Below are 20,290 nucleotides of genomic sequence, written 5' to 3' on the forward strand. Positions count from 1 at the left end.
GTGTGTAAACAATGTCAAAATAATGAAGCAATACTATACCAAAATATGCGGCATCACAAAGCATTATTTACATTTTCTTACCACACAATTTAGTTGAACCTGCCGCATAATTAGGTCCTCTTAATGCCAGTAGCCCGGTCTATAGGTTTAGAAATTTCTGCCAGGAGGGGGTCCTTACTCCTGAAAATATTGACAGGGGGGTCTCGCCTTCCAAAAGTTTGAAGACCTCTGTTCTAAGGTAAGAAATCTGCGGCTAGATGTCTCTATCAGATACTGTTATCAAGGCTACAGACAAGACGTAGGGTAGAGAGCACTGCATAACGGCAGTACATTTTGTTCATTTTTCTCAACATGCTCGTTGTACACCTGATTTGCAGAATTAAAAACGCAAAGCCACACTTTCACATTGTTTTCTGAATAAGTAAACAGAGACAAAGGATAAGACGAAAATGTAATTTATTACACCTCACCCCCCCCACCCCCCAGTAATGTACTTTAGTTAAAAGGAAGTACCTAAGAGTGAAAACATTTCATCACTGTTGATGCTCTCGATAATCAGAGAGGAGATGCACTGGTACGGACACAAAATACATTGCAGATGTAGTCGATGAGAAGGCCTGCATGCATCGAGAACAGTGCAAGAACCTTCAACCAAGCTGGCCTGGAAACTACTAGCCACTCTATGATAGAAAATAAAAACTAAATGGCACAGATGACACTGTTGACAAATGGTGGCAGCAATGAGAACCAAATAGGTTTTTACAGTAAAACCCAAGACATCCTACATCGAAATAAAAAGTTTAGAAAAATAAACATTTTTTCTTTAAAAAAAATATGGAATTGACCTCACTGTGCTAGTCAGACAGACTCCTCCGTGTGTTTTAAAGGGTCTACATCTCAAAAATGCTCTAAGTTATATCTTAAAAGATGCTGTTATAGTTACTACACATATAAATATAACTCGCTTTCATCGTTTCATCTAGGTGGGGAACTCAGTTCCCAGCACCAACTGCGTGACAGAGTCCAACTGTTAATAAATATAGAATTAGTATATACAAGCCACATACCCATGTTTTCGATATCCCAACCACAAGAGAACGCTAAGAACTGGTTGACATCATGGGTGTAAAAAAAGGACCCTTCATGAGGTACAGAGTTACAGAACAGCGACAATCTAGTCCTGCAGAGAGGGGTACCATGCGCCATCAAGGCCGAATTACATAAAAACAAATCCCTTGCTTTCACTTTCTTCCTATCAATCGCAATTAGGTTATTTTCTTGGACCCCAAGCATACAGGTAAGGTTCAGCTCTACCATCCAGTGAAGACTCGAGCAGCATCGGTTTGTAGGGCCAGCATGAGGTTAGGGAAGAAATGCATTGGCTTGGCACAAGAAGGTAAAGCAATAAAAAACATAAAAGTGCATAATAATTGGGAATGGAAAAAAGAGGTCTGGAGTTGACTTGCGACAAAGGTTGTTGTCGCTTTCTATTTGCATCACTGCATTTACACCTATTTACATATTCTAAACATCATTTACGTTGATCAACGATTGTTCAAATAGGATATTTCTGGATGGTCACTGCCACCTCCATCCTAGCCCCAACGCTGCACATCTGTATTAATAACATAAAATACCACCAACTGGTTCAAACGCTCCAAATAACAGAGGCAGGTGCATAAACACAGTCTCTGACACATACTACATCTTAAGGTTGTCCATAAGATTTGTTGAGGGCAAGAGTAACTTGGAGTGCAAATAACACTAAGTACTTTTGCTTGGAGAGCTGTGTGGTTTAAATGATAAATAAAAACAGGAAACAATGTGATCCTTATACTAAGGCAACATGGCCTTTCCCATCTGGCACTCTATCATGGAATATTTAGTGTCTTAATACACTTTTAAAAAATCACTTTGAATTTTAAAATAACTGTATATTTCTTAAGCCAGATTTACCGACAGAAAGACAAGCGTGCACTTAGAAGTATTAGATCGAACAGGAACCAGCCTTCAACCAAAACAAAACATGCCTTATTTTTTACAAAAACATCCTTCATCATGGTGCAAAAACGTCTGCTTCATTGAGACATGCAGATGGCAGCCATTGTCTTTGTGCTACTGGTTTGATAAGTACAAAACTATATTCATCAGAACACCTAGCAAAGAAATTATCACAAGTAACTCATTCATTTGCGGAGTGCTGGCAGATTTCACATAAAGCTCAGCAGTTCTCAATCTCTGTGTACTGTACTGCATGTACTGTAGTGTAATCTACTATTTTTTGTCGTGCAAACGTTAGACTTAAAAATGATAGCTGAACGCAGTTAATATGGCTTTGTTAGCGATTGGAATTCCCCGTTATTATACTGGATGGTAAAAAAAAATGACAAAATGAAGCCAAACATGCCTCATGTTTTGCCACTGGCCTGCCCCCAATTAGAATATCTGATTGTGCAAAAGGTGCACATGCAGAATTCAGAGTGCTTATCAAAATTCTCCCCTTTCCACACCAAAACAATACATGTCTGATATGTCTTTCTTTATTGTGACTGGCTGATGACTGATATTCGTATCAGAGCGTGGAGCTCTAGCCTGTTAAAGGACATTTTAGTGCTGAAACCAAGATCAGCAAAAGAGGACACTAACAAAACATGGAATGTTGTAAACTGTAGTTTGCCTACAAGTTGGTCAAAAATAAAGGATTTTAATCTGGAAAAAGGCTGAAATGGTCATTTTAGAAAGAATGTGCAGTATTTCTCTGCTTGCTATTCCCAGTTTCTTCTCTTCGCCAACGGAACTGGACGAGTAATGAGGAGATGGGAGGGGCGATCTTGCCAGCAAATCAAATTGTTGGTTAATTTATCATCCAATTGAGTGAAAACAGTTGTGATGGGTCAGACCACGAGCTGCAGTAACAAATTCTTCATATTTTAATCTATTCCATGATCCCAACTTACTCTGCCATCTCTGCAGACGCACTAGCGCCGTAGATGCACTATCATCTCCGCAGCTTTGTGAATATCTTAGGAACTATTTGTACAGGTAACCAGATTATTACAAGCCATGGTCTGTTGATTCCAAACTGTCCATTAGAGGAATAATGTAAGAACTACATGTATTCTTTAAGGGTTAAACAGATTCATAGCAACAGCACAATTTGTTAGATCCTCTGGAGAAAATTAAGGCAGAAACTGAACAGAGGCATGTGCTGATACTCAAGGGCTTCAAACCGCAACAGAACTTCCTCGGCCAAGGAAACAAAGACTCCTGCAACATACTTAATTCTGTCTGTTAGATATAATAACAAAAACGGAGAGGAACATTCAACTGGACTCCTGTTGAAGATGTCCAGCCTCGTTACCCCGAAGTATGATGAATAATAATAGAAGAAAGGCAATGGTTTGAGAACCTGCATTTCCTTCCAGTGCAAACAAGCTATTGGATGACAAGTGGAGATCCGCAGGCTGATACAACGTTGGCTTACAGTCTCTGGAAGCTATGACCCTGTGCCATTAGGAGTCTGAGAAGGTGATTGGAAGAAACAAGCTCAGCCCTGCAGCGCCAAGGTGACAAGACTTTAAAAGGCACTAGGGCTCAAATTTCATTGATCGTTCTTTCAGAGGGACAATACTCGGAGGGCCCTGTCGAGGACATGTAGAAGGACTGTGTTTTGCGTTTCAACCGTGCACGCTTGTTGGCCAGCAGCATGCTGCGACGGCTTGAGTTGATGATTTCCGAGATAAACTTTTTACAGTCCACGCACACCTCCATGGTGCTCCAGTCCTCCATCAACTCTTTGGGAAACTGCAACTCCTCATCTGATTTGTCCACTGACTTAGTCTTGGAGGAAAATCTGTAAGAATTGGATGGAAAATAAACAGTTATTTGCACTGGAAACCCTGAGCTGTGCAACTTTGCTGATTAACATAATCTTAATTCCATTACTCTTACAATTTTTGTTAACTTCTTCTCCTCGCCTGTTTTTTTAGGGTGAGTTGATAGCAAGGGAAGAGGCAAATCATCTTACCTCTTCAAAGTTCGAAAAGTACTACCTCCCCCTTACCTGTGCCCAACAATGCCTTCCCCGCCGCAGCCTTCTTGTTTAGTAAATTGACAAATTACACTGAAGAGTAGGTGTGAGTGGAAAAATAAGGACTGAGTGATGGGATGGGTGGGACGGAGTATAGTGAAGCTTATAGGTCAGTAAAACACCCTCGACAAAGATCTTATTTCATGACTAAATAGAAAATACCAGGTCCAACGCTACCTGAAATAACCCCCGCCCAATAAACAAGATCATCAAATTCTCCAATTGAACCCAACAGATGCACATCAAAGGGAGCCGTCTGCAGACTTTAGACCCCTAGCCTATGGATGAAGAGTCCTAACGAGCAAACAAACTGTGTTCATGAAGCAACGGGGAAGCCAGAACAAGTGTCACAAAAAAGGCATCTTCCAAGATCACCAACTCACAGCAGGTACATCCTTATACATAAAAGCCACATTAGCAGTAAGACAAGTAATAGAAACAGACAACCAAACCAGAGGTTTAAAGCTGTCAAAAAGGGAATGCACTGCATTTAGAAGCACTGAAAGCTAAAAAGGGAGTCACAAACCAGACGTCAGCAGAGAAACCCACAAAGTTCCAGAGCAAAGACGTAGCGCTAGTATAAGGAAACTGTGTGTTGGCCCAATCGCTCACTTGAAAAGACCATTAAACTCCCTGTTCTGCATGTATACTGATGATACTCCAGTCTTGCCTACTTTGCATGGGAATTTGGAATAAAAATGTACGAGAGGTAGGATGGTTATTAGTAAGTGGACAGGTAATTATTTTATGGAGATGACTGAAGTAGTGGCTGTAGGTGGCATGGATGCTGATCGCTGTAATCTAGATTCATGACCAGAATCCATGAAAGGAAATCCCTTCCCTGTAGCTGATGTAATAAATCTTGGGGAGAAAATGTACACTGACCAACACCTCCTACTTCTACAAGAAATGTCAGTGCAAAGTATTTGCTTTTAGCTACCATACTATTAGAAAGGAAAATACTACATAAAATGTAAGCACTTGTTCGTAGCGTATATATTGTTTTGGATTTTACAGGCTCTGCATGCTCCTGACATCTAGTTTTGGGTTCGGATGTATGGCAGTTGTTTGTCTTTGAAGAAGTCTTGCCCATGGGCACCAACTCCATGTTAGATTTTTTTTTTTACACAGTGAGAGAGCGTATGTATGGAGTGGTGAATGGTCATGGCATGGTGCACTATGTGTGTTGTGAGTGTAAAACCGATGAGAAGAGGAGATATCTGCAGCAGACAGACTCATGGGAGGAAGGTGTGCGCATGTGAATCTACAGCACTACATGCTACAAACATGCCTACATGGTAACAATCTGTAGCATGTGTAGCATGTGAGGCTGTGCATAGACTGTAAAGCAGTACCCTGTATAAGTGGTGGTTAGCACTTGAATGGTGTAAATGTCTGAAACAAAGTTCTTAGCACTGACTCATCTGCCAGTTTGTGGGATATGGCACAAAAAGCCAAGAATGTGCCCGTTTTTGAGGGTGGAGTGAGCCCTGGGGGTAAAAGATAGGGTTCCTTTTGCTTAGTGAGAGCAGGTCTGGATGCACTACACTATCCACCTAGCTACGCCAACCTTTAAAATTGGATGGCCCTTCTGCGATTTGGCAAAGGCAATAAAGAGGAGGTCAGACTTGGAGATGGGCTTAGTCCTATTAATATAGTACAAGAGAGTGCATTTAACATCTAGTGTATGATAGGCCCTTTCCACCACAGAGGCTAGATGTGGAAAGAAGACTGGGAGCTCTATAGTCTGGTTGAAGTAGAAAGAGTAGACCACTTTCAGGAGGAACATAGAATTAGTTCTTAGAAGAAATGCGTTACTTACCTGTAACAGCAGTTATCCAGTATTGGTATCTTTCATAGATTCACATGCCTGAATCATTCCCCGTCGTCGGGGTGGGAGTCCCCGGTAAATAAATATAGTAATGTCACATGGACATATACTTAGTACTAGGCCAGAGGCCTCACATTAGTAGCCTATCTAGGTCCTTATGTAAAAAGGACCAAACTTTGGCCAGTAGCCAATCAGCTCCTATCACCCTCCTGACCTTCCTGGAAGGAGCCCTTGTCCCTCAGATTTTCGTAAGCGCCGTGCCAAGTAGTACCTACTGAGAAGACTTAGGTGAGCCCTTCCAGGGGAGGCGGGTGGGTTGCATGTGAATCTATGAAAGATACCAATACTGGATAACTGCTGTTACAGGTAAGTAACGCATTTCTTATCCAGTATTATGGGTATCTTTCATAGATTCACATGCCTGAATCAGAATAGCAAGCAATAATGAGCACATTTCTCACATACATCTTGAAAGACATAATAAACTTATCATAAGTTGTTACACAGTTTACATGATACTCACAACCTGATAAGAAATGTGCGGTAAATTACCTGGAAGGTGGGATGATAGGAAGAAGGCTCACCTCTAATGAAATAGATGACGTAGGACAGCCTGTCCTACTGCTGCATCCTTCATAAGTTCAGAATCCAAGCAGTAGTGCTTGGTGAACGTATGCGGCGTCTTCCATGTCGCCGCTCTGCAGATGTCGACAATGGGTACCCCAGCAAAGAGCGCCATGTAGGTGGCTACCGCTCTAGTGGAGTGTGCTCGAACCTTTGAAGGCAGAGGATGGCCCGCCTGTTGGTGACATAATGCGATGGCCGCTGAAATCCATCTGGAAATGCTCTGTTTTGTCAATGCTAGGCCTTTCCTAGGCCTGCTAAATGCAACAAACAATTGGTTAGACTTCCGAAATTGCTCAGTCCTGTGTATGTAGAATTTGAGACATCGCTTGAGGTCCAATGAGTGCAGAGATCTTTCAGCCGCAGATGATAGATTTGGGAAGAACGATCTCAGGACAATAGGTTCATTGAGATGGAAAGAGGACGGAACCTTTGGTATAAATTTTGGATTAGTCCTTAAAATGACCCTGTCATTCTTAAACTGGATAAAAGGGTCTTGCACAGAAAAAGCCTGCAGTTCACTCACTCTCCTTGCGGACGTGAGCGCCAGTAGTAGAGCCGTTTTCCATGACAAATATTTAAGATCTGTTTTGTGAATTGGCTCGAACGGGTGTTTCATTAGTTGAGCTAGTACCACGTTTAGTTGCCATGTAGGTGGTGACGCTCGTACTGGAGGGAAAGTTCTGAATAATCCCTTCAGAAACTGCTTGACCAGTCTGTTGGTCCATAGTGAAGCGCCACACGAAGAACGTCTAAACCTGGAGATGGCCGCCAGATGGACTTTTATTGAAGCGTGTGCCAGCCCTGAATTGGCTAGGTGGAGCAAATAGGGCAGAATTTGTGCTGGAGTAGAAGTGAACGGATGCAATTTCTGAGCCCTACACCACAAACAGAACCTTTTCCACTTGAGGGAATATGTCTTATTAGTACTTTCAGCCCGGGCCCGGGCTAGAACGACTCTGCATTCCTGTGGAAGATCTAGATTCTGGAACTCTCTGAACTCAGGAGCCAAGCCGATAATTTGAGAGATGTTGGATCCGGATGTTGGACTTGTCCCTGGTTCATTGTAAGGAGATGTGGGCATGTCCTGAATAGAATTGGAGGTTCCAGCGATAGCAGGTGTAGTTCTGTATACCAGTGCTGGCGTGGCCACGCTGGGGCTATCAGGATCATGGTACAACTCTCTGCTTTCAATTTCCGGAGAACCCTTGGGATTAGGGGAAACGGTGGAAAGGCGTAAGCAAAGGTCTCGCACCATGTCATCGAAAAAGCATTCCCTAGGGATCTTTTCTGGGGAAGCCAGCTTGCGTAACTTTGGCATTTCGCATTCATTTCCGTCGCAAAGAGATCCAGGTGAGGCTTGCCCCAACGGGAGAACACTGAGTTGAGCGTCTTCTGGTCGAGCTCCCACTCGTGGCAAATTGAGCGCTGTCTGCTTAGCGAGTCTGCCAGGATGTTGTCTACTCCTGGGCCATACTCTGCCCGCAGAGAAATGTTGTGCTGGAGTAGCCACCTCCAAATTTGCTGAGATTCGCGAGACAACGTCTTGGATCGAGTACCTCCCTGTTTGTTTAGGTAGTGCATTGTGGTGGTGTTGTCCGTCCTCACAAGCACTGGGAAGCTCCTGATTCGGGGTAGAAATGCCCGAAGAGCTAAGCGTACTGCTCGTAACTCTAGCAAATTGATGTGGAGTCGTTTTTCTGCCACTGACCACTGACCTTGTACTTGCAATTCCTGAAGGAACGCTCCCCATCCTTCCAGTGATGCGTCCGTGGTTATGACATAAGGGGAGACTGGGAGTAAAAAAGGAAGGCCTTTGTTCAAGTTGTCGCCCAGAAGCCACCATCTGAGAGCCTTTTTCATGACCTGAGTGATCTTGACCCAGTCGTCGAAAGATCCTGTACTTTGGATCCACTGATTTGTTAAAGCTTCCTGTAGAGGTCGCATGTGGAGACGACAATGCGGAATGAGAAATATGTTGGAAGACATCATTCCTAGCAACGACTTGAATAGCCGAACCCTGACTCTTTTTGGTCTGAATTTGGACGGCCAGGTTTCTCAGCTTGACCTGACGTTCCCTGGAAGGGAAGGCTTTCTCCTGTTGTGTATCCAATGTTGCTCCTAGGAAATTGAGACGTTGTGATGGACGTAGATTTGACTTTTCCTGGTTGAGCGTTAGGCCTAAGTTCTCGAAGAGACGAAGGCAGGCGGTAGAGGATTTGGCCACGCCTGTTCGAGTAGGAGCCTTGACAAGCCAGTCGTCCAGGTAGGGAAAGACTTGATGATGATGCTGGCGAAGGTATGCTGCTACCGGAGACAGACACTTTGTAAAGATGCGCGGAGCTGACTTCAGGCCGAATGGTAAGACTCTGAACTGGTAGTGCCTGCCTGCCACTGTAAACCTCAGGAATTGTCGATGACTCTTGTGAATGAGGATATGAAAATAGGCATCCTGGAGGTCCAAGGATACCATATAGTCTTTTGAATTGAGCAGGTGTAATACCTCCTGAAGGGTAACCATACGAAAAGACTGCTTCTTGTGGTATTGGTTTAGGTTTCTCAAATCCAGTATCGGTCTCCACTGCTTCTTCTCCTTTTTTCTGATCAGGAAGAATCGGGAGTAGAATCCTCTCCCCTTTTGTTCTCGAGGAACTCTTTCCACTGCTTTTTTCTGAAGCATTAGCAAGAGTTCCTGTTGAAGTATGTTTAGATTTTTGTGTTGCGCCGGACATGGTGGATTTGGAGGAGGATGCTCGAGAAACTCCAGAGTGTGTCCGAAGCGGACTAACTGCAACACCCAACGATCTGTAGTAATTTTCTTCCAATTGTGAAGGAAGTTGGTAATTTTTCCTCCAACTACGAACTGTGGAGAAGAGGTGGAGGCCAGCTGGAGAAAGCAGTCATTGATGTCTGTTATTGTCTTTCTTTCCTCCTCTTCCTCGAAAGGACGACTTGTTATATGAGGATTGTCCTTGTTGTTGTTGCCTCTGCTGATATTGAGGTTTGTACTGCTGGGAAGAATTATAAGAGGACTTGTAACCTTGATAGTTGCCACGAGACTGTTGTCCTCGACCTCTGGAGCCTCGAAAGGAATTCTGCTTGAATTGTAGAGTGCCTAGGGCTTTCGCCGTTTCGGTATCCTTCGTAATGCCTTGCAGCATGTCATCAATATGTTCACCGAAAAGGCGCTCCCCATCAAAAGGCATGTCGAGGACTTTGGCTTGCACTTCAGGCCGGAATGCTGTGGCTTTAAGCCAGCCCTGGCGCCTTAGAACTGCTGCTCCCGCCAATTGACGGAACCCTGTGGAAGCAATATCCAGGGCCACCTCTATCATCTCTGAAGCAGAGCGTTCACCCTAACCTCGTCTTTCTGGTCTTCTGGAATCGCCCCCAGATATGGGGCTATATCTGCCCATATCTGTCGATTATAGCGACCTAGTAAAGCCAGAGAATTTGCAGCCCTGATTGATAGGGCGGACATGGAGGAAAATCTCTTGCCAATGGCATCAAGCTTTCTTCCTTCTTTATCAGGAGGAGCGGTCATGGTCGCTGACGGATTGCTGGACTTCCGCTGAGCGGCCTGAGATATAACTGAATCAGGTTTAGTTTGACCAGTCAAACATGCGGGTGCAGTGTCTGGGGCTTTGTATTTCTTTTCAAGTCTAGCCGGCACTGGAATGAGAGAGAGAGGAGTTTTCATTATTTTTTGTCCTTGCTCCCATATATAATCGATTACTGGAATGGAGCGAGCTGATCTCTTGAAGGGTTCTTTGAAATCATGAAGAAAACAGTCCTTCGTTTCCGATGCTATTTGGATGTTGAATCTTGCAGCCGCTCTTCCTACGATATTATGGAATCCCCCTAAGTCCTCAGGGGTTGAATCGTCCTGTACTTGGTCTGGGGATATTGGATCTGGGTTAGCATTATAATCAGAATCCATATCATCGTCATCATGTATTTCGCCTTCTTCATCCTGGGCCTCATCAATTCCCACTTCTTCCTCATATTCTTCCTCATCCGTAGAATTTTGAGGAGGAAATGTCTCTTGTTCCTGATGCACATCCCGCGGGAGAGGCCGCTGTCGATGTTTAGGAGTTGGTGTTTCCTGTGGTACCTGTACTCCAGAGGCAGGAGCAGATGATGGAAATCTTTGTTTATAATCTGAAATTAGAAATTGTAGGTCAGAAACAATTGAAGCTGGAAGGCACACCATAGGCTGAACAGTGGTATGCTCTTGAACTGATTCTTGAATTGTAATTTCCTCAAAATCTTCACAGTCCGAACTCTCATGAATTTTGATGTTGAGATGAGAGGGACTGGATGCTATGGGAAACATGGACTGATCTTCTGGATCTTCCGTGTCTAAAAACTGCGTTGGCAACAACTGTTGGACCTTGCTGGGTGAGGTCATCTCTGGTGTGACCAAACATGACGACATTTTAAAGTGTGTATATGTATACTTCAATGAGGGAGAGCCCTTGGAGTGTAAATCCTTTGACGCGGTGTCCGTTGATGGTGTAGCGTCTACTATTTTTGATGTTTCAGGTGTTTTCATTGTCATTGATGTTTTCGTCGACGACGACGACGTCCTCGTCGACGGCGACACTGCAGCATTCGACGACGACGATGCCACCGTCGACGGCGACGGCGCCGTCGACGGTCTCGTCGTCGACGGTCTCGTCGTCGACAGGCCCGTCGACGGTGGCGTCGACGACCTCGTCGACGACGGTGTCCTCGCCGACGAGGAACTCGTCGACGGCTGTATCTTCGGCGACAGTTGTGTCTTCGTCGACGATGGGATCTTCGTCGACGATGGGATCTTCGTCGACAAGGAAGTCCTCGTCGACGATGGGATTTTCGTCGACGCTGGAAGCTTTGCCTTCGTCGATGATGAAGCAGACGTCGACGGGAGCGCTGTCAAAGGCGACGACGACGATTTTATGACAGGATTGACAGAAGATATTGACCTACCCATCGTCGACGACGTGGTAGAAGTCGATGCCATGAAGAAAGTAGACGCCGTGGATGTCGAAATGGAGACTGTCGACAACGTCACAGGCAGGCTAGACGACATTATAGCAGGCTTTTTGATTTCTGTCATCTGAAGAGAAGGCTTGACCTTAGGATGACTCTCAACAGACTTTGGCTTCTTGTGAGGAGGCGCCACAGACTGATCTGGAGATGACTGCCCAGGCCTTTTTGAAGCGGAGTGGAAGCTCCTGAAGGAACACTCGCTCTCACCTGAGGAGACTACCTGCTCTTTGTTCTTTAGTCTCTGGAGCCACAGAAGCAGTCGCCCTTCCCTGTCCTTCAACGTCTTGACCGGGAGAGTGCGACAAATCTTACATTCCTTGGCAGAATGCTGAGGATAGAGGCAATACAGGCAATCTTCATGTTTGTCCTCTATATGTAATCTATGTAGAGAAAGGACATAGCAAACTCTGTGGATATATGTTGACCCTCAACATTTAATATATACTATACAGCATCAAATGAATATATACTGAAACAGTAATATATCAAAATTATTTAATCATTTTATTTCTTTTTATGGTATATTTTCTTATTTTCCTCATTTTGATTATGTATCTTCAATTAAAAACTGTTGTAAATCATGTAAATAACATTCAAATTCCATACATAAGACATGTTTCAAATGGAACAGTGCAAAAAATAATATGTATAAACAAGAAACTAGACAAAAAAAGTGATATACGATATAACCAGTCGTTGGAAATTTGGATGAAGGCAATGCGGTTGAATGGAACTACGCGCGTTTCGGCCAAAAGGTCTTCGTCAGGTGACCGTCATTCGTACGTTACATATATAGAAAAGAATATAAAGACATCAAAAGAGGGATTGTGTGCAAATACACGGAATATCTGGTCCCTATGGAGCTGCTTTGCTTTGATGGCGTCAACTTTATAACATACTGGTAAATCTAAGATGCTGCCCTAAGGAGCAGGTAATTTCATATGTAGCTCGGGGGTTTAAATGAAGTTATATCCATATATTTGTAACCTCATTTTACTACAAGAGGCACAGGGTCTAAAAAGCCCTTTTTTAGAAGTAGTAGCCATATTCACTACCAAAACTTGAAGAATAAAAGGATAAAAGGATAAAATCCAAAGATATAGGAAAAACCTGAGCAGAGCTCAGTGGAGACTCCCTTCAGCACGACGTGCGGTAGAAAATCTGAGGGACAAGGGCTCCTTCCAGGAAGGTCAGGAGGGTGATAGGAGCTGATTGGCTACTGGCCAAAGTTTGGTCCTTTTTACATAAGGACCTAGATAGGCTACTAATGTGAGGCCTCTGGCCTAGTACTAAGTATATGTCCATGTGACATTACTATATTTATTTACCGGGGACTCCCACCCCGACGACGGGGAATGATTCAGGCATGTGAATCTATGAAAGATACCCATAATACTGGATAACAAAGCTGTAACTGTGAACCTGAATGAAAGGTTAAGTACCTGCAGCCCACTCATGTGGGAAGATATGGCAGCAAGGAAGTCCATCTTCCACAACAGGAATTGCAAATGAAACGAGTGTAGGGGTTTGAAGGGGGACCCGTGAGCAAGATAAGCAAAACATTAGGATTCAATGCAGAGGTGGGGGTCTCCCTCGCAGGTATGATCCTCTTGAGGCACCCCAATGAGCACCTTGATGACAGGGACCCTAAATAAGGAAGAATGTCCCCTGTTTTGCATGTGGGCAATATTGGCAAGGTGTAACTATAGAGGTGTAAGCCAGTCTTGAATATTGTAGGTGCAAGAGGTAATAACTGACATCCTCAACAGCATGATTTAAAGGGGCCAATTTTTTGGGGATGCAATAGTGGAAAAAACGTTTCTAATTTACAGCATAACATGTGCGGGAAGTAGGTCTGCAAGCTTCACAAAAGATGGCCATGCACTCCTAGGGAAGACTGAGAAAACCAAACTCTAAGACCTCAGTTTGCTAGGCTGGGCTGTCTGGCATCCAGATGCCTCATTCTACCTTGGCTCAGCGTTTCGTGGGGGCTGATGAACATCTCGAGGAGCGTTGATTACTAAGGTTGCCTTGTCTAAGTGAGAGCCACGTGGATCAGTGTGAGAGATGTTTACTACATCTTGCTTACCATGTATGGAAGAAGTGGGAGAGGGGAAAACGTGTAGGCAATTATCCCTGATCAGTTTAGGCATAGATTATTGCCCATGAACGGTGGTTGTGGGAACTTGGAGGCAAAGTTTTGGAATTTTGCCTTGTCATGTATGGCCAACAGGTCTTTCTGAAGGGTGCCCCAATGGTGGGAATAGGGGGGAGTAGAAATTGTGGATGGAGTTCCCACTCATGCGGATGTGCCCTGCTGAGCAAATCAGCAAATTTGCTGTTTACCCAGAGATGGTACTCTGCCAGGATTTGTATGCAGTGGCAGATAGCCCACTGCCAGATGGGTGGCTGACAGCTGGGAAGAATGCAAACAGCCTTGATTCTGGAGGTAATAGATGGCGGTCATGTTGTCTGTCTTGGTGAGTACTACTTTCCCCTGAATAATCTAAAAGAAGGCTTTGAGAGTTAGGTGCATAGCCAGGAGCTCGAGGTAACAGTGACCTAAAGGGCGGGGTCTGCAAAGGTCCTGCCTTACAACAAGTTGTTGCTGTTCCACCACTGCAGAGAGCGATGGGCGCTGGTCGTTAACAACACTAGTTCCTTCCAATGCCCCGCTGCATGTGACCATTGCGCTGAGGGGCACTCCTACAACCGGCCCATGTGAAGCCTGGCATGGAGTACTATGGCGATGCATGATTCCATCATCCGTAGGAGCATCAAATATCTGATTGTGAGGTGACGATTGGACTGAAAAAGAGGCAGCAGCTACTGAAATTCCAACACCCCCTCTTGGTTGGCCTAGGCTTTGCTTGTAATTGCTTTTAGGCTGGATCCCAGGAAGGTCTGGACCTGCAAGGGTTGAAGGTAGGGCTTGGTGGCATTTATGGTGAATCCCAGGCTGTGGTAGAGAGTGATTGGAGCTCAAGTGTGAGCTAGGCATTGCTACCTGCCAATGCTCTTGATCAGCCAATTGACGGGATAAGGAAACATGGATTTAAAATGAGCGGTACCAATAGCAAGCACTTTGCAAACACCCTTGGGGCAGTGGGGACACCAAAGCAGAGTACTTTGAATTGGTAGTGCTGTACAATTACCACAAAGCAGAGGTAGCCCTGGTGGGCGGGATGGATCGGTATGTGAAAGGAGGCATCCTTGAAGTGTAATGTCGCTTTGCTGGAGGTGAGGAATGACGTCCTGAAGGGTTGTAATATTGAAATATTCTTCCAGGATGTATTTGTTGAGACGACTGAGGTTCACTGCTGGCCTGAGCAATCCATCCTTCCTGGGAATGAGAAAGTAAAGAGTAAACACCCTTGCCCACCTGGTGAGGCCCACACCTCTTTCTGAAGGCAAAGATGTTCTCTGCTGAGGGTATGTGTGGGCTTGTGAGCCTTTTTGTAGTAACTGTGAAAAACCAATGCAAGAACCCACTGATCTGAGGTGATTTCCTGCCAGGAGGGGAGGAAATCTAGCAGTCTCCCCCTGACAGGTAGCAGGTGATTGGTGGCAGGGGATGCGGGAAAAGTAAGTGCTTAGAGATGGAGGCTTCTTTTACAGAACCTCCTCTACCTCTACCCTTGTTGCTATTACCCCTGTAGGCACATTTAGTATAACCCAAGCCCGCCTGCTGGGGGAGGACTGTTGTTGCCTCCGACAAGCATGTGGCTGGTCAGGGAAAGTGACTTTGGCCCCTTCTTTGGGCTGCTGTCTGAAAAAGGAATGCCTAGATGTTGTAGTTTGAAGGGCACCTATTGGTTTTGTGCTGCTTGTGTCCTTGATCTTCTCCAGCAATTCATCAACCTGTGTCCCAAATTGGTGTTCCCCATCGAAGGAGAGGTTCAGGAGATGCTATTGGACCTCTGGATTAAAACCCTGAGATGTGGATCCAGGCATAGTGTCTGGGGAGGATGCTGAGGCTAAGCCCCTGGGAGGCTGTGTCCATGGCATCAAAGACGCAACAGATGTTAGTGTTGGAGATGCTCTTGCCCCTCCTGAACTCCTTTAGAGAGATATTTAACCAGCTTCTGGCTCTTCACCCTTTGAGAACTGTTATATTAGGAGAGAACGCTAACAGAATTGGCCTTGCAATAGTGGATAACTGGCCAGCCTTTTGCCTGCTGCGCTGAGCTTCTTTGTCAGGTGGTGGGGCTATGGCTTGAGCAGAAGCCTGTTTGTGGGTGGTATGGACGACTCTAGAGTTGGGTGGACATGACCTCCAATATAGACAGATACACAGAAGGAGGGATTATACTTTTTCTCCCCCTTGGACCTTACTAGCCTTGCCTTCATGAGTTCCATGATTGTGCCACAGGTGGGCTTAAATATGTCCTTGAGCATGGCCAAGAATTGCACCATCCTCTCTGATTTAGATACGGTCTCAACAAAGAAATCCTTTTCATCATGAAGGACCTTTTGGAAGGTGACTGCCTGTTAGATGACCTCGTGATATACTGCGGTATCATTTGGGGGAGTTGCCGAAACGTATTAGTGATTGAAGTCTGGATCTCCCAGGGGACCAACATCATAATCATACCAAAGTAAGCCTTGGCTTGAACTGTGTAGCATCAGAATCAGCAGGGACAAAAAGGATGTATGCGTCGGAACAGGATCATGGGGTTCCCTCAGGTGGCTCTGTTGTAGGCAGTGGGGGTAAAGAGTGCAACAATGTTAGTGGAGGCTGTGGTGGAGTAGGAGGTAGAACATGAGTGTGAAGGCTAATGCCCTGGTCTGCGTCTTTTTGGTATGGAATCTGGGGAGCCTCTGAAGCAGGTTCCTCCTCTAAGGCAAGGCTCCTCTTTCGAGACACTCTTTACTGGTAATGGTAGGGGTGGTTTTGCTGAGATTTTACCCTGTGACAGGATGAATAAACAGGCAGTTCTGCCTCGCATCTATCTATTTTTGGAGTCTTTTTAGAATTGGCTGCTCCAAAACCTCTGAGCTGGTCATCGATGGTACTCTCTGTATCACTGCTGGCTTCAGAATCAACAGAGGTCTAGGCACTGGTGTGGATGATGCCTTTGGCTTTCAGTGGTGTTAAGATTTATTGGAGCTTTTGAACCAAATGGGATTTAATGAATGGGAGGGGTAATCAGCTTAGGACTAGTCCTTTCTCACATAAGAGTCCTTCAACCAGTGCTAATTAGAGCCCCAAGGCAGCAGAGGCCCTGGACATGGTAATGTCTTGTATACAGAGCTTGATGTCTGACTCCCTTGGGATTGGTGCTATGCAGCATGAGGCCTCTTCTGAGGCTTGGAATCACAACCAACCATTCTTAAGACCCTGGGCACAGTCTTCAGTAAGGTCTGTTGTTTGTGTGAGTCTCCAGACCACCTCTTCTGCTTCTGTGTCGGAGGCCCTGGAGAAGATGGCCTCTGGGCAGGTTGTGGCTTGGTGCAGCAGAATGCCGGAAGGGCCGGCATGTTCCTCTTTCTTAGTGTCGAATGGTCTTGAATGCCGAATATGTTAGGGTATCAGCAGCAGTCTTATGCTTCATCATGCGGTGCATCAATGCCTCTCCCTTCGGTACCATAAGGTTTTATCAATCAGAAGCAAAGCAAAATTCACATGAGATGTTGTCGTGCTCCAGGGAGAGGCAGAAGTTACAAACCATATGATGGCCTGACCAATGGTACTTCAGTTGGCACCTGCGGCTGTTCTGGAAGGGGGCATCCATTCCATCACGCTCTAAGCATCATTCTTGGATGTCACAGATCAGAAGAGAGGGGGAGTGGCCCCAGAAGGCAGGGGGCCCTGGTCTTCAGGGACTCGGTCGCTGGACTGATATCTCCAGAGGGTATCAGCGAAAGGAAACAAAGTAGACAAATGGTTGTTTCAACATCTTGTCGATACATACCCGAACTCGATGGAAGAAAAAAGCAATCTAACTTGGAGTTGGTGCCCACGCACATTCTCCACCAAGGGAGGAGTCACAATGCATCGCATAATTTGAAAGATTTCTTCAAAGATAAACAACTTGCAAACATCCATACCCAACACTATGGCAGGAGTGTTCCGAGCATTTGTATCTACAGTCACACATGCGACAAACAAATCTGCTACCTTCCTCAAGATGATCACATCTTATCATTCATTGCCACTTCACCAATACACTTTGGTTATGAAAAGCTCTTGATATGCAATAATCCTCCACAACAATAAATAAAATTAACTCCCTTGAGCTAATGAGTTGATGAGCTCTGATTAATGCACTAGCACCCAGTGAGTGGCACACAGACCTGAGAAGACTTATTTCTGGCACCCCCCAAAAGTCTTGCTGCTCTCTACTGACGAAGGACTAAATTCAGGAACACTTAGCTAGAGATAGACAGCACTGGCTGCACCAACAAGGGTGAAAAAATAAAAGGCTACCACTGGAGTAAGCGTTGTCATGCACTGCATTTACCATAATGCATTGGGGCAAACTGAGTGCTGGGATGTGAGGCAGTGTGCACCCAACCCTCCTTTTGAACAAACAGAATAAGCAGATGACTGACAAGTTCAGCCATAGGAATAAGCACAGACCATGCAACTGAGTGGCCCAGAGCAGAGGTAAGTTGCAGACATAGTCAAAGGAGCAAACAATTTCTTAAATGAGGTATTATAAAATCATACGGTACACAAGATGTCTCACCTAGCTAAGCTTTTGTGTGGCCGATGATGACTTGTGGATTCCTTTTCTGGCCTCATAAAGCTATCCCCTCTTTGTAAAGCTGATGGCCCCAGAGAGATGATAGGAAGAGTGGCATATGGCTTGGAGGGTAGCCGCATCTGTTATGTAAAAAAAAAAAAAGACAGGAATAAAGAAGAACACAATTCAGCTTAGTTTTTATGCTTCGACAAGGAAAATAACTATAAATTAGGTGTGTATAGTGCTCAAACAAGGTGATCTAAAACACATTTCTACAATATACACTGTAGTATTTAGGAAGAGGTGAGAGCAGTCCTAGGGAAAAGGGATAATTCAGCTTGGTGGGTTAGCTGTGAATAGGTTTTTTAAAAGACTAATTAAAGGTTTCAGGAAACTGAGCCAGCAGTCTTGTCACAGTGGTGATGCCAAACAGGTCCTCAGTTTAAATGCTGCTTTGGAAAAGAAACTGCTTGTGATGTTTAAGTTAGCATTCCGATCTAACAAACCAATATTGGTAAATCACCACTTAGGTAAATTATTAAAATAATGACTAGCTTTGTGGGCGAAAATCAGGTAATTGTCAACACAAATAATGCACCAGTCCTGGTACTAAAACCTGAACAAGAAACAAATAATTCTTACAGTTAGTAAACCATTAGGAAATACAAAAATAGACATTCACATAAAAGGGGTGGCTGTAGTCTGCCCCCATGGTCTATCATGACCAGTGCAGGAAGTGAAAGCATGTGGATGCAGTTTAAGACGAGGCAGAGCAAAACAATTAAGAAGGAGGAAGGGCACTGGGATGGAGAAAAGGAGTGAGGAAGAGAAAGTAGAGACAAAACAGAGTGGAACAGGTATGTCAGCAGGAGATGTAAAAAGAGGAGCCAGAATCAGTTGAAAAGAAAAAGAAAAGGGACTAAAGAGGGCTGGCTGAAAAATGAAGGTTATTCTGGGGGAGGGGAGGCTTTGTTATGTTTCTCCGTAACAGGATTCCTGAAGTTTGTTTTTGATGTTTTTTTGCCTCCATCACATACATCCCTCTTTGGGTGATGCCAATTAGCCAGGACAAGGATCTGGCTTTAACAGGAGTTAATTGGGTGTTAATGAAGGGTGGTCAATAATTGGGGTTGAAGGAATTCGCATCCAGGACCAAGCAGGCAAAATTATTCTCTCTGCAGTCCCTTGAATTGATGCAGTAGCGATTGGTAAAAGTATGGAAGGATGTCCACATGATTGCCTGGCAGATGTTCACAACCGTAACGCCTGAGCCTAAAGCAGTAGTTGTGGCTTTTGGTCTGGTTTAATGAGTCCAAAGACAGTCTGGAGAATCCTTCATGGGATGGGCATAACACAGTTTAAAAAAGAGGACACTCCATTGGTCTAAGAACCATATCAGTACCACACTTCCTTTCTTCGCACCAGCAAACCGAATAAACAGCTGCCCTATGAATGAGAAACAAAGAATCTTCCATGGATCCAAACCCTGATGCCCCTCCTTCTCTTTCAATGGATGCGAAAAACATGTTGGAAGCAGTGGCGACTGGTGGAAGGCATAAGTAATGGGGCAAACAAATCAGTCATTTTGACCCACTGACCAGCACTGAGACATGGAGAGCCCCTTTAGGGCCAACGCCAAAGCTCTCAACCATGGCTTGTTATAAACAGTGTCTAACGGGCCATAAATGGGAGCTCTGGCTTGAGGCTGAAGGCAGTACTAGTTTCTCACAGTGCCCATCAGTGGGTCAGAACATTTAAAATGAAATATATGCTCATACCAGAGCCGTGCAGATGCCTATTAAACATGTGGGAACCCAATGATCTTACGCATCCTGGGCAAACATGGGTTACACTGGGACTCATGGTAGCAAAACGTAATATAGCGCAAAAATGGGGGGACGAGGATCTGCCATCGTTGGCGGCCTGGTGTAGAGATATGGACCTTGCTATGACGACTGAAATAACAGTTTATATAAACCGGAGATGCCCCCGGAAATGGACCAAAATATGGGAAGCATGGAA

General features: G+C 44.8%; 1 protein-coding gene across 4 annotated transcripts in view; it reads right to left on the minus strand.

The window, feature by feature from the left end:
* Positions 1-439: 439 nt before the first annotated feature.
* The window catches only part of SPIRE1 (spire type actin nucleation factor 1), a 579,327-nt gene continuing 559,476 nt past the window's right edge, over positions 440-20,290 (minus strand). For all 4 annotated transcript variants that reach the window (XM_078687482.1, XM_078687481.1, XM_078687480.1 and 1 more), the window contains 2 exons: positions 18,272-18,408; positions 440-3,853 (listed from right to left, as the gene is read on the minus strand). In XM_078687482.1, the coding sequence (XP_078543608.1) occupies positions 3,595-3,853; positions 18,272-18,408 (396 nt within the window). In that variant the 3' untranslated portion in view covers positions 440-3,594. The remainder of the gene's footprint in view (positions 3,854-18,271; positions 18,409-20,290) is intronic.

Source organism: Lissotriton helveticus, chromosome 4_1, assembly GCF_964261635.1.
Source record: "Lissotriton helveticus chromosome 4_1, aLisHel1.1, whole genome shotgun sequence".
NCBI classification, from domain to species: domain Eukaryota; kingdom Metazoa; phylum Chordata; class Amphibia; order Caudata; family Salamandridae; genus Lissotriton; species Lissotriton helveticus.